Below are 26873 nucleotides of genomic sequence, written 5' to 3' on the forward strand. Positions count from 1 at the left end.
TTTCTGAAGCCTGTCTCTTTGTGTGTGTTTTTTTAGCACATTTCTTCTATCACAAAGATTAAGAATTTCTGTTTTGGGAAAACTGTATTTCTTCTCATCCGGGTATTTTCTTCAACTCTGAAATGGAGAAGAATAACTTTTACCACATGTAAAAAAGGATAGAAATAAGGTTGTATTATCTTTTGCTGTCCTTTAACTTCCATTCCTTGTTGATTCTACTTAGGTGATCAGCAGAGTCTGTGTGCAGTTCTCTCTTTGTTCATAAGCAAAGCTTGCAGTTTGCTGCTACCCTTGTTCATTGATTGACTCCTTCCAGTGTATCCAGCTCCAGTGTTTGAAAAGCAGGGAAGTGGGTGGGTGGAGGTTTGACTGGAAATGAGACAGAGAGGGTTAATTGATTCACTGCTCCAGCACTATAATGTGTGCTCTCTGTAGCTGTATCAGGATGTGCAGGTCCTGGAAATGACCCTTCACACTACAACATTCTGTCTCTGTGCACTGTAGCGTGTCTGTCTGTCTGGCTGCTGCTTGCTCTCTGGGCTCTCCTGCTCACTTGCTTTCTGGACAGAAACACAGTTAACCCTAAAATGTTCTGCAGTCCTGTAAACACTCCAGGTTTTTTCTTGCCTAACTTTATGGAAGTGTTGTGTAGCACACTTAAAACTAGTGTGTGCACTGTTACCTTAAAACTTTCCTTCTGCAGCTGCTTTTTATTATCCTGAATATTCTCTTTTGCTACCTTCCAACTTTCAGTCGGATGTATGTATAGCCTCAGTGTCATCTTATAGTTCTGCATTAGAATGGAAATAGAGTTCACTTCCAAGGACATTAGCTGCAAAATTGTGTAATAAGTCCTTGAGTAAAGGCCAGAAGAGACCATGAGATCATGGTCTGACCCTCTGTATGACACCAACCATTACATTCCATGAATTGCTAGTGCTTACCAGCCTTGAGCTGGAAATCAGGTCCTCAGTAACTGTGCATTAATTTATATTTCTCTTAAAAAGAAAAAAGAAATCTCTCTCTAGAATGTAGGACCAAAGAGAGAAGGCTGCTGTCAGAAATTAACAGAAATACTTAAAGTGTATTCAGATGATAGAATAGAATTTTCAGTAGTTTTCACTTGTTCCTTGTTTTTCCTGTTTAAAGGAAATTGTCAGTAAGATTCCTTGCTGTATTCATTTACAATTGAGTGTTGATTTATTTACTCATCAGAGAAGTACATATTACAAAAACAAAGATTAATCCAGCTATGGTAATACTGTTTCCTTATCTGGCCACCTCCCTATTGTCACCACTGACAGTACTGAGAGAGCAGAGCACATGAAAACATAAAGAATGGAAATTGAGACAGGACAATACCTTATTTGGCTAATGAGCATTTGGATTCAGTTTTTCTTAAGCTCCACCATGTCTAATCAACTTCTGGTTTATATTTTATAAATCTTGAAAGATATCCTGCCATTAATCTAGCTGTACTTGAAGTTTTTACTGCAGATTGTTCTGATGAAAGCTAATGAATACATTTATATCTAATTTAAAAGGAAATTCTTTTTAAAATACAGATAAAACAAATTATCTTAGGAACTTGCAGAAGATGATTCAAGTTTAGTGCTATGGTGGCTTGCAAGCATTTTTACCTCTTTGGTGCATTGTTTAATTTCAGAGAGATTAAAAACATACCTGCCCTTTGTGATGTTTTCTGAACTTCACCAGCTTTGAGAAACACATCCTTCTCTATATCTATTACAGACTTGCAGCAGGTTCTTCACTATATCTTCTGGCCAGGCTTTTTATGGAGACCACTGTCCTGCCCCTATGTCCAGCTCTTCTCCTGTGTTAATGATGGTAAACCTTAAATCATGCTAGACCCCACTCCTGGTCCACTGTAAACAGAATATTTGGACCATATATAGATATTATTTTTATTTCCCATCCCTTGCTGTTACTTTTGTTTTCATATTGCCAGTGTCATTTTATAGAGCCATGTCTCCATCAGATAAGAGCTGTCTCTGGTGAGTGCTGTTCAGTCAGTACATATCCCCCAAGTTCACTAGCTGTGCTGTAAATGAAATAGTTGCAGGAAATTCCTGGTTTGGGAATAGCTGGGATCATTTTTGTCCAGAGAGAGAGAGATGGGATGTTTAGTCTACACTGGATATATCAGTTTGTTACATTTTTCTCTGCAGGTTATCTGTTTTCTATATATTTCTCTTTCTGTTGCACATCTCTACCTCCAGAAATGACCACAAACTGTGCAGTTAATATTTGCATTTCTCCTTTGTTAACTCATTCATGGATGAAACAAAACTTCTGTTAGCTTTTTTTTTTTAATTTATTTTTTTATTTATTTTTATTTGCCATTACACGACTAAAACAACTTGTGGAAAGAGTTCTGTAGAAAATGGTTAATTCATGGCCAATAGTTTTAAAAAGTTATAAATATTTAGAGCCTTTTGAAATATGACTGGGGACACTTAATGAGGAATTTAAAAGATATTTGACATTGTTCTTCAATTCTCTGACATTTCATTTTTCAATGAGTTGTATAGTCCTTAAATATTTAGACTAAAACATAAGTGCATGTTAGTGATGCTTCAGATGTTTCCATTTTTAGTCTCAATCACAAGACCACTGTGATGGGGTTTTTTTCAGTATTCTGTATATTTACTTGGTGATGCTACCATGTATTTATATATATATAAATATAAATATATATATATATTTTTGTGGGATTTCATGTTTAAAAATTGCTGAAATATGAAGAAAAGCAGCAGTAATGCATTAATCTTGAAGATGTGCAGCTTAGAGGATTAGCAATAAACTGCTCAAAGGATGTGCTTTTAACTGGTCTGTGATGTAAGACACTTGAAATGAAATGTGCTACAAGATATGCTGATGTGAGTTTTTAGTTTATCTTGTGGCATGCCTCATGGGGGAAAAAGATTACAGTGGATTGTCGAGAGCCAATGTACCTAACTGTGATCCTCAACTTTCAGTAGCCCAAGAAGGCTCTTGCAGGCAAAGCCTACTGAGAACTAGGATATCTGCTGATGTTGCAATTGTAAAGACTTTCAGAGAAAAAACAGTTTAGGTCAACACCATGGATAGAAAGGGAATCTGATTGCCTTCTTTGTCCAGCTGACCTGGGCATTTGGGGTTTTTTTTCATATTAGTCAGTGTTAACAATCAGCATCCTGGTTTTCATTCTGTTAATTTTTGCACTGGAGGCTTAAGAAAAGGTTTTTTTCATCTTTCTTTGGAAGTAATGAAGAATACAAAATTATCTTTGGTTTCTCAGAAATTCTAGGCTACTTAGAAACTAAGTATGAGCTTTTTATGGAGACAGTATGAGAGCTGAGGCTAAGGCAGTTGGGCAGGAGCCAGGCAGCTCCTCTGTGTTTTCACTGGTTTTAGTTTCTGGGAAGATTGAAAATCCATAGTGTAGGGCGTTCGTTTCTTGCAGAGGTTTCAAGAGGAACCAGTTGGTGAGTAAAACTAATAAAATGCAAGCTGTTATGTTTTGCTGAGAATCTCTATTGGTGCATCTTTTTTTTTCTTTATGATTTTGTTTGACTTCTGAAACAAACCAAACTCGGTCTTAGAGGAAGTCCTTCATATGCAGCCCATTTATCACAACAGTAAAATTTACCCTGATGTAGGGTGCAAACAAAGCTGTAGCTGACTACTCTGTTGAAGTCCCATGGAAGAAACTTCTTGAGATTTTTGGCTCCTTTTTTCATTTAGTTTCTTGGTAACTCAACAAAGTTGAAGCTAGTTATGATGTTGGACTTTTTTTTTTGTGTACAGGTCTGGGTTCACTGACGTCTGTGGTTTCATGGCTTATGTAGGAGCAGCTGAGCAATTTTCAGATTAAAATGAAGGAAATAATTGGGCCATTTTTTTGTCCTCATTTTGCTGTTGTAGTAAAGTGTAATTGCAAAAGCAAACTGCTTGAGTAAAACCAGTGTTAGGAAAAAAGGAAGGAACCAGTGCATTAAAGATAATTTGGTTTTAAAAAATAGATATTGCCTACCTTTCTAAGATACACAGCCCAGTTTTGAGACATGCCTTTGGCTTTAATGTAGGAATTTTAAGATGAAATTACTGGACTGTGTTATGGGAAGGTCATGCTAGAGGACTATGGTACATTGCTTCTATCCTCAAAATATATTAAATCTACTCCAGGCTTAGAACTTCTACTGTGACTTTCAAGAGGGGAGGAAAATTTTGTGTCTGGAGTTAAAATTTCTGCCCACTGAATCTCCAAATGTTATTCTGGTATTTCATGTGATATTATTTTCTTTGTTTAACTTGCAGTAATGACAGATACCTGTATTAGGACTGAGTGGGAATAGCAGGCTGCTGAGTGTGAGTTGTGACAAACCATTTCTCTTTTATAGTAGTGTTACTAAGATGTCTCACACTCTTCATTATTTCTCCATCTCCCACCAGAGCTTTCTACTCTGTAACCACATTGATTCAGCCATCAGCAGTCAACAAAGTGGTGGAGGTCTCCAGCAGGGAGCCAGAAGGGTGGGCTTGGTTTGGGAACCTGTGTGGGGCTTGGTACCAGTGGAGCAGAAACTTCCTCCATCAGCAGAAGGACTGTCCCTCTGGATTGTGCTGAATGTCACGTCAGCAGCTCAAGGAGCTGTGCTCTCAGTGAAGGGCCAGGGGAAGGAGAACATGGTCATGTTTTAAACATGGTCCCCAGGTGGATTACCAGATGGAAGTAATGCTGTGGGAGCACCGTAGCAGCCTGTGACTGCTTATGAGGGCTTTTTAACTTTTCTTTTGATCACTTGGCAGAATTATTTTGGGTTTTATAAATTTTATGGAGTGTGGCTTTGGGTTTATATGGGCTGACTTTTGGCAGCATTGGGTAGGACTCTGTAAAACATCTCAGCAATAAAGGACTAAGCAAATGTTACTGCTTAAGCATTGATGCCAACAGTGCTCTTGTGCACTGAGGTCCTGTTCCTCTGATACACACTTTTGTAGGACTCTTTCTCACTTTCTGATCTGCCTTCTAAGATCCCTGTTAAGCGAAAGACATTTTTTGAAGATTAAGGTTTTGAGAAAACTGTGGAAAGTGGTGGGATCTAAGTTGCTGCAACTCTCAAAGTGGATTTATGGAAGGCCTCCTGTCAAAATGTTTGACCATTTTATGGATAGGTTTGAGATAAAAGTATTTCAAATAATGGCTAAAAATAATTTAAATCTGGCCAAGAATTCAAAAATCAATTAGTGTACATTAGTCCTGATTTTATAGTAAAAACCATATTAGAACTTCTGAGCCTGCAGACACAAATACGTGTCCAGGTTAATGATTCTATAAAATCCAGCTTTCTGGACAGGAATTTAATGATTAATGCTTCAGAGTGCATAACTACATCTTTGACATAATGTGTTTCTCTCTTCTTTGGCTCACAATCTGCCTGTTTAACATTATCTGAAGTAATGGAAACACAAAGGTGTTAAGGGTTTTTGTGCAAGAGCTGAAGTCTGTGCAGCTGAATGCTTGGCTTCATTTATTATAGGATTTGTGTCTCCTGGTCTCCACATCAGCTCATTTTTTAAAGAACATTGTAAGTTGTTATTTGAGCAAGAGACTGATAGGTAGGGCACAACTGAATTGTTCTGTTGCAGAGCTTTTCTCACTTTCTTAACAGAAAAACCCTTTCTTCCTTTTCTCTCCTTTGTCATCATGGCTGAATCTTAGAGGCAGCAGTTTCCAGCAGCTTTGTGGTTCCTTCTCTCCTGTGGGTTTTTTTTTGCTACTGTTGAAGGTCAGGGGGTTGTAAGGTGATGTTGCTAGATGGGATTCTTTCCCCATGTGGATGCTTTGGGAAGACTCAGCTGGAAGTGGTGGATGGGGGGAAGATGTGGTCGCTTGCTGCCATTACTGCTGAGGAATTGAGTAGCCTCGGAAGCCTGGGTGCATTTGGATCCCTTCAGCAGTTCTGGAGGAGGACTGGAGCCTGTGTGGTGGTGCTGCCTGTCTGTGATCAGCTGGAGTAGAAGAGAGGAGTGCAAAGAGCAGTTCAGGACTAGCTGTCAGAGAAGACAGTGGGAAAGTGTTGAAACGGGAATAGCTAGAACAGAAATTAATTGAATATGCGTGTCGAGTATAACTGAATTATGAGTGTGTCATTATATGAACATGTCTTCTGTCCCTCATCACAATGAAAGAAGAAAATGAACTAGATTATTGCTTAAAGTCTTTTTCATTACTGTTTTCTAAGATTCACCTATTCATTTAAATAAAACCCATGCCAGAGTCTATTCTGTAGTGGTTTTTCTCTCAAGTTGTTGAGTGCCTTGACAGGCAGCGATTTTACATGATGTTGTAATTCCTGTGTACAAACAGGTACTGCTGCCACCCCACAACCTCCATCTTTCAGTATAGCAAATGTAAGAAAGGAAGCTAAAACTAAGGTGCTCTTGGCTTCTTCCTATGCATGTTTTAGTCTGAAATCGGTTTATAGCAGAAGTAAATGACTTGCAAGACTGCTTAAAGGATAGTGAATGTGACAATTCAAATGCTAGTTTGAGCTGCAAGACACAGTGAGATGGCATAAAGAGCCAGATAATGTTCACTCTATAAACAGATATAATGAAATCACTTGCAATTTATAGTTTTACATCTTTCTTCTTCATGAGTGTGTACTTACCAGCTGCATTCCTGCATTGCTCTTGTGTTCATTGTGCCATGAGACTCAGTATGCTGAAACGGGCAGTGTTTGGTATTATGGAGTGGTTTGTGTGGCATCAAAATTAAAGGAGGGATAAATATGACCATTAAGATAGGAAGAAAATCAATATATTAACACCTGTGTGTCCTATCAATAATCAAATATTAACACCTGTGTGTACTGGGCACTACTTCAGAAATACTCAATATTTAGAAAGCTGTTTGCATTAGCAACATATGCTTCTGGCTGTGGGAAATTCAGTCTCTCATCTTCCAGCCCTGGGCTGGAAGTTTAGTTGCTGTAGTGACCAGCAGGACGCTGGTTCCCAGCTGGCAAGGCATAGAGCACATACACCCATTTCAGATCTCTTAAAAGGCAGCAACAGTCTCAGCATGACATTGTAAGGAGGGAGCAGTAGACACTGCTCATAAACTGACTGGAAGTGCGTGTTGTATCAGCATTTCCTCCTGTGCTGTGATTTACAGCAATGGGTGGGGGTGAGGAGGAGATGACAGAAGCTGTGATCGCAAAAGGGAGTTTGGGACCCACCAACCTTGAAGGCTGATTGAGTACTGGAGGCGAGTTTTGTGTCTACTGATGGGAAATTTACTACTGTGTGTCTCATGGAGGGCAAACCTTTGCTAGTGGAAAGCCTGTCAAAAAGGCATAATTTCTGGAGATAAAGACCTCAGCCTTAATAGATCATTCTGCTGGGTGATCTTTTAAAGGCAGAAAATAAGCACTAAGGAAGATTTCAGTAGTGAGATCTGTGTGTGATTATCTGCAGTGATAGAGAAGTTTATTCATTTGTTTATTAATCTGTTCTCTTAACCCATTTATTCCTCCCCTCTGGTTAAGTTTTGAGAAATTAAAAAATATACAGTATGGAAGAAAAATTTGAAATTTTCAGGTATGAACAGAGTGAAGTTACCATATTTTGAAGCACAGTACCATATTTTGAAGAACACTAATAATGAACAGTATTCTTTTTTTTTACATTCTCTAGGACTCCAGAGCAGTGTCCAAGTGTGGTTTCTTTGCTGTCGGAGAGCTACAATCCCCACGTGCGTTATGGGGCTGCTATGGCTTTGGGGATCTGCTGTGCAGGCACTGGAAACAAGGTGAGGGCCAGAAAGAAGCATCTGTGGCCAAGACTGTTCCTGCTCCCTCCTGCCACAGATACATTTGTGTGTAAACATCACACATGCAGATGGATTTCTCACACATGTACACTACCAGTTAGCTGGAGTACAGCACTACTTTAAATTCTTTAACTTTTCTGGGCATAGAGTTTCTTTTCCTGCTTGTACAGAACAGATAAATTAAAATGTTTTTATACATTACTGCCACATTCTTGGAATTGGCAGAATTTTGTCTTCAAAACTTTCCTTAGAATTTTCTTATTGTCAAATTGCCACCGAACTTTAAATGTATGTTCAGTACTCCAAAATCAATACTCCTTTGCCCTTGAAGTGACAGGAAAACAGCAGGTATTTTGCTTAACTTCTGGCTCTTTTAATCTTTCATGTGATACATGATTCATGGAAGATACATATGGTAAAGCCAAGTGCAGTGAAATTTCATTACATTTATTGTAGTTTCAGGAGTGTAATTAACAACCAGTACATTTTATTCTCACTTTATAAGTATCAATGAAGGTTAATTCTCATGGATGGTAACAGACCTTTTATAGTAGGATTCCTGCTTCTGCTGTGGGAAGTGAGCACTCACTGGAACAAGCAGCAAGTAAATCTGCTTCTCCCACGTGTGTATAATAATCTGTAGGGATACAGAGTTGCAGTTTCAGAACAGATGCACAGACAAAGTAATATGTCATGCTTCTGAATCTTGGATAAATCTCTTGCTTATCTGTCTCATCTCTTCCTGTATTAAACACTTGGTCTGTGGCTCTTGCGTGAGCGCTCCCGAGTGTCATTTGTGCTGCCAAAAGCACAGAGTGCTGACGTGCACTGCCTGCCATCTTTAGTAGCTAAAGCATGCAGATTTGAAAGCAAATCTGAGAGAGTCCTATTTTTATCCAGGTTGCTTTCTTCTCAAGTGGAAGGTGGAATCAAGGAGCTAGTTATTTTTAACCTGCTGCATCTGACAAGTTAATTTAAGTGGAAAGGCTTTTAGTCGCAAGAATGAGTCTTGTTTTATTTCCAGATACATTGTGTGATGATCTAAACCATCTGATTACATAGAGACATGTCTTCCAGAGCTTCTATTAGTAGGTTTTGAAGGCCCAAATAGATTCAATTTTGGAGATCAAAAAGTTCAGCTTTTTGTCATAGTGGGTGTTTTATCCATGGGTACTGGATGCTTGCCAAAGAGTGAATGAGTCACCTTCAGGTGAAGAAGCACAGCCTCCAACATAACTCAGATGGCAAAAGCAGTCTTAGTGAATTCATGGTGTTATTTTAGAAGTGGTTCTTTGAAATAATGTTCTGTATTAAAATGAACTTGTTTTAAAAGCCTCATCCTAATGGAAGTAACTGCAAGAGGGATCTGAACTGGGAGTCTCTTGCACTCTGCACTCAGCTACATTTGCTCATGTCCTCAGTTTAAATATGGACAGAAGGGCACTCTGAAGAAAAGATTACTTAAATTATGCTAAATACTACAGATTCTAACAATAAAGTATAAGGCCAAGAATTTGGAATCTAATGTGATGAACACATCTGTTGCTTATACCTGTTGTTTACCTGTTGCCCTTTTTCTGCAGGTAGCTCTTGTTCCATCCATCCATCCATCCACCCACCCATCCATCAATTGTTTTTAGTGTTTATTTTCTTTTCCTTAACAATTTTCAGATTAAAATCTACAGAAATACAGATTTCTGCCTCATTTGCCAAGAACAGGAAAATCATTTTTTTAAAGTATATCTGATAGCCTCAATCTGACAACCTGCCATTGGAGAATTGAATCCTGGCATACTAAAAATAGTAGTATTAACTCTATCACACTGCATTTCTTCATTTCTTTTAGGAAGCAATCAATTTGCTTGAGCCAATGACAAATGATCCCGTGAACTATGTGCGTCAAGGAGCTCTCATTGCATCTGCCCTTATCATGATCCAGCAGACTGAGATCACCTGCCCAAAGGTAATGTGTCACACATACCAGCCTCTTAGGTGGGAAAATGGTCTTGGATGCCAAATCTTTAGTGCTTGGCACTGCATTTTAGCATTGGCAAGAGACTGCACGTGTCTTGTAAAGAGCCAGAGCTGAATGTGCAGGGGGAAGCTCCTGCTTGGATCAGAACATGTGCTCTGAGTGATGGGAACGTGGTTGATGGATGGCAGCATTCTAACCCTGGGCACTACAAGAATAAATGCTCTTCCTTAAGAGATCTCTTGTAATGATAGGAAAGTGACTGTAAAAACATTGGTTTTGATGATAGTAAGCTTAGTTTTGGATGTGGTCACCATGCAGAGGTTCTGTTAGAACAGTGTTTCCTTTGTAGTTAGTCTTATATTTTTCAGGTGAAACAACTTCAGAACGGTCAGAATTGGCTTAGTGAGTTTATAACAAATACTCCATATTTTAATAGAGTTTTCTGCTCATATGGTGAAAAGAGTTGCATGTGCTGTGTTTAGCTTTTAAAAGTAGGTTCCCTGTAAGTGTGTGACAGGTGATTATATGCAAACATTTGTACAGACTAAAAGCCCACATTAGGTGAAGCTCTGAGGTTCCACATTTCACCTGCTCTGGTGAGTGCTGAGGCAGAGCAATACCTAGTACTTTGCTACTCATATGCTGCATAATGGTTGCTTTTATTGATGTCATATTGATGTCAGAAATTGAACTGTGATAGACACTTTTTTACTGCATTTGGATGAGAAGAAGGAGAAAACTGTCCAGTGGAAAATTTTACTTGAGAAAGTCAGAAAAGGAATTCTACAAATGCAGGTGTTCGGGTATTTCTAAATAATTTCTAAGGAACATGAAAATTTGCTGGCAGACAGTTCGTTCCTCTAAATTGTTTAAAAAGAAAGAAAAATGTTAGCTTTCACTGAGCAAAATCTGGGAATGTTGTTTATATTATCAGAATTGTAGTTCAAGTTAATAAACCAAGAATAGTAGTTCACTTGAATAAGCCAGTGAAGAACACTAGACTTCTGCTGGATCCCCTTGTCTTCCAAGATACAAAATTTCTGTAATGTGAAATTGAATTATCTCTCTGTGGAGAGACATTAATTGTTGTTTTTATTGTTTGTTCCTTTCTGTCCGGTGATTGGAATGCCAGGCCTCAATATAGGAAATCAGATTTAATCACTCTGTGTTGCTCTAGTACTGGACAAATTATATAGCTCTCCTGTGCCTCAGTTTCCCACCAGAAAGAATTAAGAATACTTTTACATATGAAAGGACACTATGAGATTTGATTCATTTTAGTTTGCAAAGCACCCTAATCCTCTTGGGATGGGAATTACAGTCAGCTCTGAATCAGTCAGCCATCCTAAACTGTGGATCACTTGCTGAGTCTGCCTGTTGGAGTTTTTGACTTTTTGAAATGATAGATGAAAGACTCTGTCCTAAAGAAAAATGTGGGTGGGAAAATATCTAGTGAAAATTCAGATTATTTGAGGTGTATAATAAGGCACACCTCTTTTCCCAGTGAGACCTGGAAACCTTGAATTCCAAGTCACAAGTGATACTTCTGCTTGATAAAAGGGTGGTTAAAATAGTTGGCCAGCAAATACAGGATGAAATGTATAGTTTGGGAATCAGTGGCATGTTTAAAAATGGGACCAGAAACTGAAACAGCTTGATACCAAATTGTTACCAGATATAGATACAGAATTAATTGTGTAGTCATAGAAGCACTATAGCTATTAAAAAACAAACAGAAACAAAATTCCAGATTAAAAATTAATAAGTAATACCTGAAATATTCTGCCAATTCAGGAACTAAACACAGAATATACAAATTTTTCTTTTTATTAATACCCCAAAAGTTAGTTATAACCATTATTGTTTCTTGCTCAAAACTATGTCAAAAAGACATATTTTGAGGGATATGCTTCCAATTAAGTTATTTATTATCCATGGGAAACTTTTTTTGGAGCTCTCTGCCAATCTGAAAAAAATTACTTACCTCTGATGTGAAAGAGTGGAGTCCAGAAAAGGAGCCATTTTTGGATTGCCAGGACATATTTTGGTCTGATTAGATTCCTGAGTGACATGCTGGACACTGTGTGCCAAAGGGTTTGACTTGATGGATGTGGGTATTTGCCTTGCTGAATAAGCACCTAGGAAGAGGAGTGTGATGATTTTTGTATCCCACAAGCTGTACAGCCTTGATGGGGTTAGAGAGAAGCTAAATTTTATGTATCATCATTTAACTGCTTCTAAATACTTGGTGATGCTTTGTATGTGAGAGATGGTGATTTTAATAAAGACTGTGTCATAGAGCCTGGCCAGCTTCCTGTCATTGCTGCTCAGTTTTGTCTCTTCTGGGATTTTATATATTTTTTTAGTTAACTTATTATTAGTGAGCTTTGGGTTAGAAATATTTTCAGTTCTCTGCTGATAATTTGGAGTGAAGATGGTTAACAAACAATCTTCCTCAAATAGTTCAGGATTTTTTTGGGAATAAAATGCTGTCAGAGTTTTGGGAGCTGAGCATTGCAATGCCAAAATGCCAGGAATAAACAGAGATTTAAAAATCAAAGTAATTTGCTTTTAAAAAAAAGGCCATTTTTATTGTGAGAAAAGGGTAGATGTATGCCTTTGAATTAACTTCATTGTGATCTTCCCTTTGTGTTCGTCCTCCTCTTTGTTGTGCTCAATCTTTGTCTAAATGAATAATTCAAAAAGTTTAAATTTAAATAAAGAGTTTAAATAAAGGATTGTGAAATAAAGAATTGTAATTACATGAACTTCTTGAACTTGGAAGTTGCTCTAAGGGCCAAAAAGGGATAGCAGGTGTTGAGTAAAGGTAGTCTGGTCTCTTTGGAGTTGAAACAATTCCTCCATGTGCAGCCAACATGATTTTTCCTGACCTCTGTTGATAGATTTAATAACTGTATTTGTGTCACATATAAAATATTAACAAGTTTATTTTATGAAATGGAATCCTAAATTACATATGTGATGAGGTCATCATAACAGAAATCAGTGACAACTTTATTTTGTGTTTGTGACCTGTGGGGCAATTAAGTCAGCAATTTTAGGGACAAACTACTTGTCAAACTACTTGAAAAAGTAAATTCAGTTCCTGGTTTTGTGTTAGGATAGTCATCTTGGCAAAATGAGAAAATAATAAACAAGGTGAAGCCTTTTCCTCCATCCTACTTCAGTCATAACAGCTTTTTTCTCCATCTTCCTTCAATCGTATTGGCCTATTGTCTTTAAGAGGAGAAGAAACCAGGACCAGATTGCTTTTGGGTTGTTTTTTTTCCCCCATTTAGATAAAATGCTATGTATTGCTAGGTGCAAGAATGATTTTGCAATATTCTGGTAGCACCTTTACTTTATGAAAGCCCGCTACTTTGAGATGCTTCTGCAAACTCCTTCAACAGGGCAAGTGTGTGCAGAATAATTTCATCTTTTGAAGAAGATAGATACAACATGCAAACAGTTTAAAACCTATTTTATTAATGCTCTTGTACTTAAGAGCTTGTGTTTGCCAGAAGCATCATGCACATCATCTGCCATTATTTCCTGTAATTAACTGTCTATAAAATCTTGTTCTTGACAATCTCCTGGGCTTCATGTGCATGAATACTGACTGGTGGAGGAAGAAGTGGAGAATAGCCTAATAAATGACAGCCCTTTGTGGTAGGAAATGGTGCTGTATCATTCTCATTTCTCAAGGTCTCTGTTGTTTCCTCTCTGTTTCCAAGGTTCTGTGTTTGGCTTCATTTGAACTCAGTGCCATGTCATTTTGGCCAGCACTAATTATCAGAATGGGGTGTGTGTTTTGTTAAAAAGATGAAGTGAGTCATTGTCTATACCTTAGTGTTCCTCCTGGAAGTTGCCCAAATAAATTTCTTGGTAGGATTTCCAAATGCTGTAGGATTTTTAAAGTGCTTGAAGATTTCACGGGAGGAACAAAGCTTGTGGGTTTCACAGCATATTAAATAAACTTACACAGTAGTTTGGGTTGTGCTTGTTGCTTTGGTTTGAAGGAAAAATGATAGTAGATAAAAAGGCTTTACTAAACAAACTCTGTCAGGTTTTGCTTCAACAGCTTAAGAAATAGCTGGCTGTTGACGTTTTGCTCCATTTTGTAGGAGGTGAGTGCCCCAGCACCTTCTCCCAAGAGATGGAGCATTGGCTCCATGTGAGGTTAATACCTTCCTGAACTGCTGCAGGCAGAGCTGCCAAAGCAGGCTTTCCCCTGCAGCAAGGAATGTTTTCAGCTGGGACGTGATCCAGTCAAAATTCCCAATTCTGTGAAGCATTTGCTTTGTAGGAGCAGCCTGACAAGCATGTGGGCCTATTATGCATTTGAGTGTTGAGACCTTTGGTCTCAGTCTTTTGGTCTGGGTTTGCCTGGTCCCTAAGGATAGTCTCTCACCCTTTCATAGAACAATTCTGCTTCCATTGACTTTAAATTCTGGAAAGGGCACACTTAGTGTATTTCCAGGCCAGCAGTGATCCATGGCTCATAATGCACAGGTATGCAGAATATATTTTAACACAGAATGCTCTTGAGATGAAATTACATATTTTGTATAATAGATGGCATAAGGACTGTTTCTTACTGCAGCTGTTCAGTGCTTGTTCATTGAATGCCTGCTCTCAGTTGATCTTCTGTAACCTGTCTCTGTCTTCTGGAGAGATGGCAGTTGATCTGCTGAGGTTGGGCAGTCAGGTGTCTGTCCTTGGTCCCTTGGAGTTGTCAGTGTCTCAGACACCTCACTGCCCTGCACCAGGTCCTGGTGCCAAAGCTGGCAGGTTCCTGGTGGACTTGTTGCCTGGATGTTCTGTTCATGTATACTAACATTCATGGACTAATGTGTACATGAGTAGGAGCTGAAGTAGTTGTATTAGGGACAGGGTGCTCACAGAAGCAGTGCACCATGACCAGGGAGGTGGGTAATTTCCCTTTCTAGCCCTGCCTCCCCTTCCCAAGTGAGGTGTTCCTGTCCTCTGTTCCAAGGGCTGCTCCGTCAGATTTCAGGTGCCAGTGTGAACATCAGCAATTCTGCTGAGTGTCTTCTCACTCCACCCAGGGTTTAGTTCTCTGAAGATTGGTGTAAATTCTGGATTACAGTCCACCAAATGAGCTTTATAACATCTGCCTGTTTTCATAAATATTCCAAACCCAGAAGCTGAGCCCAGAGTCAAGGGAATGATGTGCTCTAAACAGAGGCACTGGAATTCTGCTGCTCAGCCAAACAGACAAATAGTTTCACGCATTGCTTCTGTTTCCCAGTGTGTCTGTCCCAAATAATACCTGAAGGCTTTGCTTCACCTGGTCTGCATGTGGCTGCCTTTGAGGCCCCATTCCAGGCTGCAAATGCAAGCTAAGGTGTTTTTCCAGTGTACAAAGAGGTCAGAGATAAGAAGCAAAGCATTTACATTGAACTTGTAAACCTCAGAGTAAGCTTTTATAAATAAAAATCCTAAGAGCTTGAAAAAGCATAAATTGAGTGAAGCAAGAGCAAAGTTTGGTTTGTATACTCATAATAAACCCTGCTTTGTGTGTGCAGTATCTCCATGCCACACGTCTGCCTGCCCTGATTATGTTGCTTCTTTTTCTTAGTTTTAGTAATTGCAAAGTCACCTTCTCTGGGGGACTAATAAGTAAAAATATTTTAATGCAAAAACGAATTGGTGCACACAAATTGTTGGACTTAGATGGAATAATGGAAATAGCTGCTGTTTTCCCTGGCAGTTCTAAATGCATCCTGCTCCACCAGAGAACTGTTGTTTTGTTCAGCTTTGCTTCTGTTTAAAAGTGCTTGGTTGCGCTGGTGCTTCATGATAGTGAGACTGTCCATTGGTGTCAAACAGTCATTTTAATGCAGTCCTATTTAGCAGGACATGACTTGCTTGTATGAATGTTAATGTCTTCTGGTATCACAAAGTGGCTTAATCTGGTTAGATGCCATCAGTGCTGGATGAGTTGAGGTGACAAGTAGCATCAGGTTACTGGCTGAAAGAGTGAAGGCAGGAAATGGAGGAAATTTATTAAAGTGCAGTGTCAGTCACCTAAGAACACAGAATAGTTCTTGCTCCAAACTCATCAATTGGTCTTTTATTCCAGTGACACTCTATAGAGATTCTCAGTGTATTCCTATAAGGTTTGGAAACGCTCGTCCATCCTGAATATTTTAAAATCAGTATATGGATATTGTCAAGTGGGGAAAATCTCTGTAATTAATTATTAATGGAGTGACTCGTAACACCAGTGACTAAAGCTGTTGAAAATGCAAACGTCATTGTATGGTGCAGAAATTGAAGATGCTTCCATTAAAAATGGACTATTTGACTCATGCAGTCAGTTTTATAATATCTCTCTCTCTCTTTTTTTTTCCCCTTTTTATTATTTTTAACCAGGTCAGCCAGTTCCGGCAGCTCTATTCCAAAGTGATCAACGATAAGCATGATGATGTTATGGCAAAGTTTGGAGCAATCCTGGCACAAGGCATTTTGGATGCAGGTAATTCCCCATTTAAAGCTACCAAAATTTCTTAAATTTGTTTGGTTGCAATCACTATAACAACAAATTTCATCTGGGAGATGAGGTGTTGGTTTTATGCCTGTCATGTCACAGTAGCAAGAAGTCTCAGTTTTCAAGGAATATTAGCTAATTAAAGAAATAAACCCACTTCTGTAGTTTCAGCTTGTATCAACATGTTTATGTTAGGAGAGACTCTGAGTCATTGTGGCAGAATTGATTTCCAGAAGTCTGGACAAATAGAATATTTTTTCTCTGTTTTGTCACCCTGAATGTTGATTTATTATAGCATGATAGGTTGCTTCTTTATTTTTCTACATCATCACCTGCTTCAGAAATTTAGAAATCCTGTGGTATCCAGTCCTTGTATTTTTCTTTTTCTGGTAAAACTTGACATAACCAGATTTTAAAATCATATATAAGTTTATATATATGTCTTTAATAACAAGTTTTTGCTACTTTCATTATTATCAAAAGAGGTTGCACAAAGGAGGAAGCACAGTTAAGTACATCAGTGTGTTTTCAGAAGACAGTTACTTTCACAGACTACTACTACCTTTTTCTAGCAAAGAAAACATCATTTCATGAGTGTTAATGACTCAACATTGAGTCAGGAATAGGATTCTCTAAAGCCATCAGCATTTCACAAGGGCTGAGTTGCAGGGCCTGTTAGGGAAGGTTTCTGTAAGCAAAGAGGACAGACAATATTTTGAATTTTTCCTTCAGCTGAGGTAACACACTCGTGCAGTGCTGTATTTGTCAGTGACACCTCTTTTGCAAGTTTCCAAACACTATTTCTCCCATCTGGTCTCTTGTACTGAGGCCTTCTCTTGCTATGCACCTCTTTATCCCCTGTAATAGGCAGAAGCAAACTGGTTTTTCCTGTACTCTTAAGATTTGTCCTGATATGCAAAGGAACCCCAGAATTCATCTCTGTGCTGTGGCTCAGGCACAGCACCCTGCAGTCTGGGTAGTGTCTGTATGAAATCTCTGCATCTGCAGGCTGTGTGGTGGGGAAGGAGGGCATAGTGCTGCCTGCACCTCTCTGCATGGGAGCAGGTTTCAAAAGCTTTCCTGGTGGCCATGTGCCTGTCAGGCTGCTCTGTCACAGATGACCAGGCCTGCTCAGTGACAGGCACCACCTTCGTGCCTCCTGGGTGCTCTGGAGCTCAGAGCAATGTTCTTGGCACGAGACTCTTAGAATAATTTTGGTCATTCCCTTACTCATATGTGATTTCTGGGAAGCCAGAGGCTAGCTGGCTCTGGGATTTTTCTCTCAGCACTACAGACCTGTTTTGAATTCTGACCCTTAAGATTAAATCATAAAAATACAACTAATACCTTATTTGCTTCCTGTGTCACCCATGTATTGTATAATGATTTGGAAACCAGAAATCTCCTGTTTTAATAAACTTTATGGGAATTTGTGCCAACTTCTTTTTTTCTTGGTGAGAGACTCAGGGAAGGCTGTGAAATCTTTTTCTTAACCTATTGCCACTTTCATTAGAGCCTCCTAAAAGAATAAATTCTGTTTATCCTTCCTATACAACTGGAAGTGCTTATCTGAAACAATGAGTTACAGAATTTAATTATCACTACTAGGAAAAAAGGGTTCTCTGTGTTATCTGCCACAGCTGGGGCAATTGTATTTAGTTTTTTTGTTGTCTTTTCTGTGGGGCGATGAGAAAAGTCCAATTCTCTTAAAAAATGTCAGGGTTTGATTAGAAGTGCAAGATTTCTGGTGTATGACTGGGAAGTGATGCACTGGAGGTGGAATTTTTGTTCTGACAATGAGGCAGCCATTTAGGCTGGCAATTTAATGGAAGGAGTGGATTACCTTGGGAGCACTCAAGTGGAAATGAAGAATTTGGTCATTGCCTAATTGATAAGCCCCAGCAGCAACATTTTTACTTTAAAATAAGAATAAAAGTAGACACTAAATTTAACTTAGTGTTTGGGGTTTTTCCCCAAACACCCCTTGCCCCAGTGGCAGTGTGAATTTTGGGAGATGGACCTTACAGTACTACCCAACGATCCCTGAATTTTTTTCTTCAGTGTTTTTTGAATTTTTTTCCCAGGCATCATGTCACAGCTTTTATTTATCCAGCCAAAGATCTGGAATGTGTTCCCTTCCAGACAGTCAGGGCTGCTATTTAATAATGAAGATAAATCACAACTGTGCAGTATTATGTCTCCCCACCTTTCCTGCTCCCTGCAAAATCCTGGGAGTGAGGATGGACTGTTAGTGGGTATAAAACAGCAGGAAGAAGTAGCATGAGAGCATCTTTTGAGTATTAAATCTGCTGCTGATTCAGGAAATTCCAGATATTGGATAGTTACAGGTTTTATCTGAATTATAGATTAAAATTCTGAAAATTAAAGTGCAAAAGTTTGATGAAGTCCAATTAAGCTGCTTATGCAACATTCACTGGACTGCTTGATTCATAATATCTGCTGATAACCAGGGCCTGGTCCTTACATAGTGATGCAGTAGAATAAAGTTCAAAGTGAAGATGGGTGGGAAGACCAGAAATTTGAGTGTGCAGCATTCAACATGTTTAAGGATAGCACATGACCTCAGGCAGACCCTCCACAATCCTGTGGCAAATTCAGGTGAAAGGACAAGAGAGAGATCTATTGCTACCACAAAAGGTAGCAGAAGGAAGGAGACAGAATGTAGGCAGAGCGTCCTACAAGAGGGCATCAAAATAGCCATCCTCCACTGCTGCTTCTGGGACTAACCCTGACAGATACCTAAGATGACAATACTGCATCAGTTAGGGCTTTCATTAGTTCTGGCAGCAAAAGAGAATTCTGTTTGTCTTTAAAACTCAGAGAGTTCCACTGCTGTCTGGCCCTGCTGAGGTTTGTGCGAGGCTGGGAAAAGCTCCTTCAGTTTGGAATTTTCAGCTATAAAGGGGCACTGCCTTTGCAAGGAGTGTTTTAACAAAGTTAACCTCCCTGCACCAAGTCTTGTCGGTGGTAATGGACTTGCCTGGCTCCCTCTTCAAATCAATGCACTGTGTTCATCAGTAGATAGAAGATCAGATTAACACTTTCTCACTCTGTCTGCAAGTCCAATCTTTCAATTTTGTTTCTAGCTGGATGTTTCTGCACTGCATCAACATATGGAGTTGTTTGAGTCTCTGCTTTGCAAGTACAGATTTAAGACTTGGTTGTCTGGCAGAAATGTAATTTTGCTGCAAAGGCTGCAGGAGCTTGTCTCTGTGCAGCTTAGATTGATAACATCTAGAAACAACTTCTGAAGTTGCTGCTGTTTACATTTTTTTTCCTACTGAGATGGTGTAAGATAAAAACCTAGGCATATTTCTTCTGAATAAGTGATAGTTCAGGGAGGCAGCCACAGAAATAAAAGTTTCTGAATGCTCAGCTGTGTATGTACTGTGTTCCTCCTGAGCCTTGTCTTGGGGATCATTTATATGCCATGTTTTAAAACTCTTTATGGCAGAAGTTTGCCTTTCCCCCCCACCCTCTCACTGCCTGTAATTTTGTCTAACCTGTATCCTGGCAAAATGAGCATGGAAGAAGGATGTATTCCCTGATTGTGTTTGGGTACTGTAGAGCTGTGCTGTACATCTGTTTTACTACGTAAGCTGAGCTCACAATAAAGGAAGGAGGTGTGTTCCAGAGGAGGAAGCTGGCAGCACTGTGGCCTGGCTTGCCCTGTGCAGGCCTTTGACAGCAACTGTTTGACATTCATTGCTCAGGTGTCTTTGTGGAGTACCCAGGAATGAATAATTCACTGACTTTTATGATTCCTTTCAGGGGGCCATAACGTAACCATTTCACTGCAGTCGAGGACAGGACATACTCACATGCCTTCTGTGGTGGGGGTTTTGGTCTTCACCCAGTTTTGGTTCTGGTTCCCTCTGTCACACTTTTTGTCACTGGCATTCACCCCAACCTGTGTCATTGGCCTTAACAAGGATCTTAAGGTATGTAACAAGAAGAAAGAAGAGACTGAAAAGTTGTTTGGAATATTCAAGTGGTCTGCAAGGCGTGTTCATGGATTTGTTGGTTTTCTTTTCATGTTTCCAACTTGTTTGTGCCAGAAAAGGTACTAACTGGAAGAAATATGAAAAACAGGCTTGAATAGCAGAGCTGGTGGTGGGAATGGGAACATGAAAAATGCAGAGAGCAGACACTGACTTCTTTACTTCAAAGTAGCTTAAAAAGAAGGGAAGTCTATTTAGAGTATTTGGGCAGAGGCTGCCCCATTATCACTCTTGAAGGTCAGGGTTATTATTTTTAAAAGTGTGTTGCCCCATGGCCTCCCAGATAAATTATGTGATGTTCTCCACTAGGAAAGCTAGCAGTGGGAAAAGAGGATTTGTTTGGATTCCTTGGGGAGTAAACATTAAACTGAGCAACCATGGGTACTGCACTTTTCTTGTGCATCTGTCTTCCAGCTATCAGCTGTGGTACAGCCGCTGTAAGCTGTGTACCATGCTGGGTCTCCTGTGCTAAATAACTACGCTAGGAAGTTCCACAAAAAAACTTCTGGATGTGGCAGCATGGGGGTGTTTAAGAATTTGGACTGGCTATCAGAAGATGCTTTCTACCCTTGCTTAAGTAGCCAAGAGTAAGAGAATGTGTGGCACTGGTAACTCACCCCCAAATGTATGGTCCTTTGGCAGGAAGGGGATGTCAGTGCTTGGTTTGCCCTCGCATGCATTGACAGAGCAGATCTTCACTTAGATCTTAAACCAATTTTGTGTTAATACACACAAACACAGCAACAACATCAAAACCACAAAAGCTTTGAAGCAATGAAAACAAAGCGTGGTGTGAATAGGATGGAGTGCATGGAGAGGACTAGAAGAGCTTGCCAGAGTCAAATTACAGAATAATTAAATAACATTGTTCTAGTTGAACTACTGCCACTGATAACAGTTTCTCAGCTTCCGGAGAGGGAGAAGGGGAAGCTTGTATTCTTTAGAGGATCTGTGTTTGTCTCTGCTGGAAGGAAAATGAAGCTAAAGTAATTATTCTGCTGTGGATTCTTCCCCTCCTTTTCTAGTTTCTAACACTGTTTTAAACTCTTTGTCTTAGATGCCAAAAGTCCAGTACAAGTCCAACTGTAAGCCGTCCACATTTGCCTACCCTCCACCACTTGAGGTACCAAAGGAAAAGGAGAAAGAAAAGGTATTTGAGCTGGCTTTCTGTAAAAAGACTAACCCCTTCTCCCTCCTAGTATAAACATTTACTTTGGTGGTACTACTAGGGATCTAAAGAGCAAAGGAAAAATTGGCAGGTGCTATAGTCTCTGAAAGAGAATTCTAGGTAAATTTTCCTGCTGTGCCTGGGACTGTTGCTGATCATGGCACGCAAGTGCTTTGCTACTGAATTTATGAAACCTCCCTTGTCTGAAGTGGTCAAGCAGAAGTAATTTAGTTGAATAAAACACCTGCTTTCCCTGCCCTACTGACTTGTATGTGCAGCACTCAGCACAGCAGGGTCATTTTCTGTGACTTGAGCTCCAAAATGCTGTTTCAGTGCAACCGTTGAGAATATTAGGTGGGACATTTCTCAAATAGTCCCATATGGAAGGAGCAGTGGGCCCATGTGCTAGAATAATAGCTCCATGGATTGCAAAACGGTAAGTGTGGCACTAAGAATATCTTGGTAATGAAAAGGAGAATATGAGACCTGTGGGGTCACAAGTGGGACAATAGTGAAAGCAATTTGTCTCCTGGCACAGGATGGTAAAAGCTGTTGAGCCGAGCACAGCAGCAGTTAGAGCAGCCCTTAGGGAGAAATTCCAGCAGTGGAGACCTCAAGCACGTCATGCTGATGAATGACATGGTGTGCAAACTGTAACACATTTTACCAGAATTGAATGCTGGACAGGACAGATTTCCAAGCCACCAAGGAATCCAGAAATTAACTCTGATGAAAGGCAAAGCTTACTGCTTATAGCTGTTTTCTTGCCTTTGAATAGGATGTGAATTGGACAAACCTCTCTTCAAACTTCCCTGGCCAAAAGTTAAAATGTGCCAAGAGCCCACATTTATTCTCACCAGCAATGGGACAAATGCTGTTGCTCCCTGACCCTCTCATAAAGTTGCTGCCATATGTTCTCAAAAGACTCCAGCCTGGGGGAGCTGAAACTCAGTATACAGTGTTGGGTCACACTGAATGCCTCATCTCTTGCCATATCCAGGTTTCCACTGCTGTGCTGTCCATCACTGCAAAAGCCAAGAAGAAGGAAAAGGAAAAGGAGAAAGAGAAGAAGGAAGAGGAAAAGATGGAAGTGGTGGGTACACACATTGAAACTTAAATATCTTCTTCCTCCCAACCCTTATAAATGTGGAAGGTGTGTCATGAATGTTGGTACTTACTTCTGTCCTCTTGCCTTCTGTGTTATGAGCAAAGCACTGACACACATTGCTGCAGACACTGGTTAGCACCTTTACTCTGTGTGTGCACTGTTAAAACCAAGAGGTGTTATTAATTGTGAATCTGTTATTTCTGAGAAATAAATCTTCCTCAGTGTTGTTAAGTAACTGACTTCCTTAAAGACAAAAGCTTGTTTTGACAGGTTTATGTGCCTTCAACTGCATGAACCTTATATTTTATTACCTGCTAGTTTTAGACCCAGAGGAGTTTCATCTCTTATCATGTAATTTTCTTACTAATGCAGAAAAAGTCTTAGTAATTTCACATCCTTGGGTCCTCTGACCTTTTAAAAAGAAGTGTTGTAGCTGTTGCTTGATCATGTCTAATTTATCTTGAGAACACTGAAGAGTTTAAACTTTCTGGTTTTGCACATGTTTAACCTCCTTTCCTGAAACATTCACGTTTTTGGCAGCAGTCTCTTATGTGCTTTGCCCATCTATCAAAATGCCAAACATGTATCCACACCCAACTCAGAACCAGCTGAGATTTGAACACAGGTTCCATATGCCGCTCAGTAGTTGTGGTGATTGCTTGGGTCCTCTGATGATTTCTTTCAGCTCATAGACCTGACACTGGAAGTTGTCATCCTCATCTGTGAATAAAGTGTCATCCTGGAGCAAGCTGAGTAATGGAGAAATTAATTTTTGGTGATTGCTGCAATTTGAAAAGCATATGGCAGCTAAAATTCTAGCAGTACTGACAAAAGGCCCTTTCTTTTGTGCCCTACTCATAAATGCAAATATTCCAAGAACAACTGTAAGCTGAAAGTGCAATGTGGACACATAGAATTCTTTAGGTTTGAAAGACCTCTAAATCCAACTTAATCCCCAGACCAAACCATGTCCCCAAATGCCACATCTACACATCTTTTAAATACCACCAGAGATGGTGACTCCACCACGCCCCTGGGCAGCCTCTTCAAGTGCTTGACAATCTTTTTGAAGAAGAAATTTTTTCTAATATCCAACTTAAACTTCCCCTGGCACAACCTGAGGTCATTTCCTCTTGTCCTGTATCTTGTTACCTGACAGAATGACCTCCCCCTGTCAAGGAGTAGAGAGTGATACAGTCCCCATTGAGCCACCTTTCTTCTCCAGGGTGAGCCCCTCCAGTTCCTTCAGCGGCTCCTCACAGGTCTCGTGCTCCAGCTCTGTTGCCGTTTTTCTGGACACACTCCAGCACCTCAATGTCTGTCTTGTAGGGAGGGGCCCAAAACTGAACACAGGGTTCAAGGTGTGACCTCACCAGTCCCAAGTACAGGGGACAGTCACTGCCCTGGTCCTGCTGTCCACGCTACTGCTGACACAACCCACAATGACATCGACTTTTTTGGCCACCTGAGCACATGCTGCCTCACATTCAGCCACTGTCAACCAGCAACTCCAGGTGCTTTCCCATTCGGCCTCTTTAACTTAAATTTTAGTCTAACAAACACCACACATGTGGCATAAGATCAAAGATTGGCATGTAAAATAACCTTCCTAGACCTACATAGGTGTGGCCACGTTGTAGGCACTGAATGTCATGCAGCTGGCCCAGAAAATTAATCATCTCATGCATGCAAGGTATAATTTCTGGGTTTTGGGGTTTTTCTCCTTTGTCAAGTTTCCTTGTCACCAAATATTGCCTTTTCTTTGAATTATTCTTACAGTTCTATGTAGTAAGCAAAATGTGCTGAACAGATGCACATTTCTTCTAAAATTGCCACAACCTACATTTAAGTGCAGGTGTTGAGAGGAAGCAATATATTAGAAGGGGTTCACATGTTGGGTCCATGTGTGTGTACAGATATTTGAAAAGTTTCCTTGGCTGAATTGAGCAGAAAAACAAAGATAGTAAACAGGGAACTTGCTGCCACCTGCTGTGTTTGAGTTGAGTGTTTTGCCATTGTCCTAATGCTTTATAGGTATCATTGCTTTCCTGTTTTCCTCTTATGGCTGTTATGTGACTGTAATCCATAGCTTCCAAGGGATCTGCACAGCTATGAGCAGCTGCTGTGCCAAAGTTGTCTGCTGTTACATGTCATTGATAAGGGAGGGATTCACTGTAATTCCCTAGTGAGTTGCTGAGGTCAAGTCATTTTGGATGAACTACTGTCACTACCAGTAGTGTGAAATGTCAGTGGCAGCTTTATAGCTGCAAAAATACAAGGGCAGTTTTTGGCAATTTTCATATGCTCAGTAATGATATTAAAGAATTTTCAGTTATGACAAAAAGTAGTGAGTTTACAGAAAAGGTAGGAGAAAGGGAAAGAAGAGGTTAAACTGTTCCACTGCTACCTCTCTCTGAACTTGCTTTCATCTGCAGATGAGAGTGAGACATTGCCTTATCAAGAGCACTTAGATCCATGCTGGAATTTTCTGTACCATCTAATAGATAAATATTAGCATGTTCCTCAGCAAAAGAGGAACTTTGTAATTGATGCCTGACTGTACCTTACCCTGCTGAACTGTGAAAGGTTAGAGGTTACTGCTAAAATCAAGTTGATCTTCTCTTGTCCCTCCATAGGATGAGAATGAAAAGAAGGATGAAAAAGAAAAGAAAAAAGAGCCTGAACCCAACTTCCAGCTTTTGGACAACCCAGCCAGAGTCATGCCTGCTCAGCTCAAAGTTCTCACTATGACAGAGAGCTGCCGGTACCAGCCTTTCAAACCAGTAAGTGTCACCTTCCCAGTCCATGTGCTTGGCAGAGCATTCCCAGTGCTGGGCTTGTGTGTAAGCCCCAGAAGTTCTGTGTGTACATGAGAGCTCACAGCTGGTGCAGCACTGGAATGTGTTGCAGAGATTTGCAGCTTTGCTGTTGTCATGTTTCCTTTTTTAATGTCCCTCTCTGCAAATGATCACATGCAGTTCTAGTTGGGGGAAAGAGCTGCTGCAAACGTTTTCACCGTGCTAATGCTGCTATATTTTTCTTTCTTCTTGTACCTGTGTCAAGTGTGCAGCATGAAAACCAATCAGACATACATTGTGTATTAATGACATTGCTGGGAACATAAAGACTGAGCCACGATCTTTAAAAATAGGCTGAGAAGTTGTACTGGTTTGGTGTCAAAGCAGTGAAATACATTAGGACTTGCGCTGGAGTTTTATTACCCTGCAGTAGGATTTATACCTAAATGGAGGGGTTTTTTCATTGAACATATTTCCTATTGAGTTACATCTGGCTTTAGAAAATTTACTTCAGCTCCTGTAAAAACAGAGAAGAGAGAGCATGTAATTGTCAGATGGAGAATGAAGGTCTTTTAGCACTCAGCCCAAGGGGTAACTAACTCCTCTGTGAGATGTTCAGATATGCTGCAAATCTGATAAGCTGGCTCCTGAACTGTAAATCTCCTGAGTCAAAGTCTTCTGCCCTTTGTTTTTCTTCAAAAAATAACATGCTTGACTTAACCCCAGTTCCAGGATTACGCATGGGAAAATGGTGTTCAGTAGTAGTAATACTTTTTCCTGGAAAATAGTAATGTTTTTAATAAATGGATTTCCTGGAATTCCATCAGCACATTGGAATTCTCTGTGCACTGTTCCCTTTTGAAACATCTCCTTTAGCAAAACAGTGGAAGGGTTTTTTAGTTTCTACCCTTTAAAACAAGGTGACCCAACTACTGTTTGGATTGGGAAGATCTGCTATGTGTTCCAGTAAGTGTCCACTCACTGAAATGTGGACATGCACAGCTGTTTGCTTCAGCTTCAAAAGCAGCAGAGTGCTTGGTGAGGGAGTTCAGTTTCCTGCCTTAAAGCCCCATAAATAGGTTTTGAAGAGAACAGAACAGTGCAGTTCTTGCTGGGATTAGGGTGTGTAACCAAGGAGCCTCTTGGAACGGAGCCGTTCTGGACCTTTGCTCTGCTTTGGGGAATGCCAGAGTAAAAGACCTCTTTGAGATGCTGTTTCTAGCCCGAAATCCTGCTGTGGCCAAAAGCCCTGATCCCAGCCAGGCGTGACACAGCACTGCCTCTTTGCGCCTTGTGTTTGCTCCCAGAGGTGCTTCAGCCTGCCAAGATGTTTCATTGTGATCTTTGTAATTAATTCCCCTTTGTTTTTGTGAGGTTCTGCTAATAGGATTCCTCACTCTGTGGAAGCCGGTGATCAGATTAGTCTCTGTTTCAGAGAATCTCCTGGG

General features: G+C 40.0%; 1 protein-coding gene across 1 annotated transcript in view; it reads left to right on the forward strand.

The window, feature by feature from the left end:
* PSMD1 (proteasome 26S subunit, non-ATPase 1) overlaps positions 1-26873 on the forward strand; it is a 65232-nt gene that overhangs the window by 36822 nt on the left and 1537 nt on the right. The window contains exons 17-23 of the mRNA XM_005525001.3: positions 7705-7819; positions 9687-9803; positions 16215-16317; positions 20122-20291; positions 21409-21501; positions 22520-22612; positions 25264-25410. Coding sequence (XP_005525058.1) covers positions 7705-7819; positions 9687-9803; positions 16215-16317; positions 20122-20291; positions 21409-21501; positions 22520-22612; positions 25264-25410 — 838 coding nt within the window. The remainder of the gene's footprint in view (positions 1-7704; positions 7820-9686; positions 9804-16214; positions 16318-20121; positions 20292-21408; positions 21502-22519; positions 22613-25263; positions 25411-26873) is intronic.

This window comes from Pseudopodoces humilis, chromosome 11, assembly GCF_049639895.1.
Source record: "Pseudopodoces humilis isolate 2021_Gansu_Grassland_sample_001 chromosome 11, ASM4963989v1, whole genome shotgun sequence".
NCBI lineage: Eukaryota > Metazoa > Chordata > Aves > Passeriformes > Paridae > Pseudopodoces > Pseudopodoces humilis.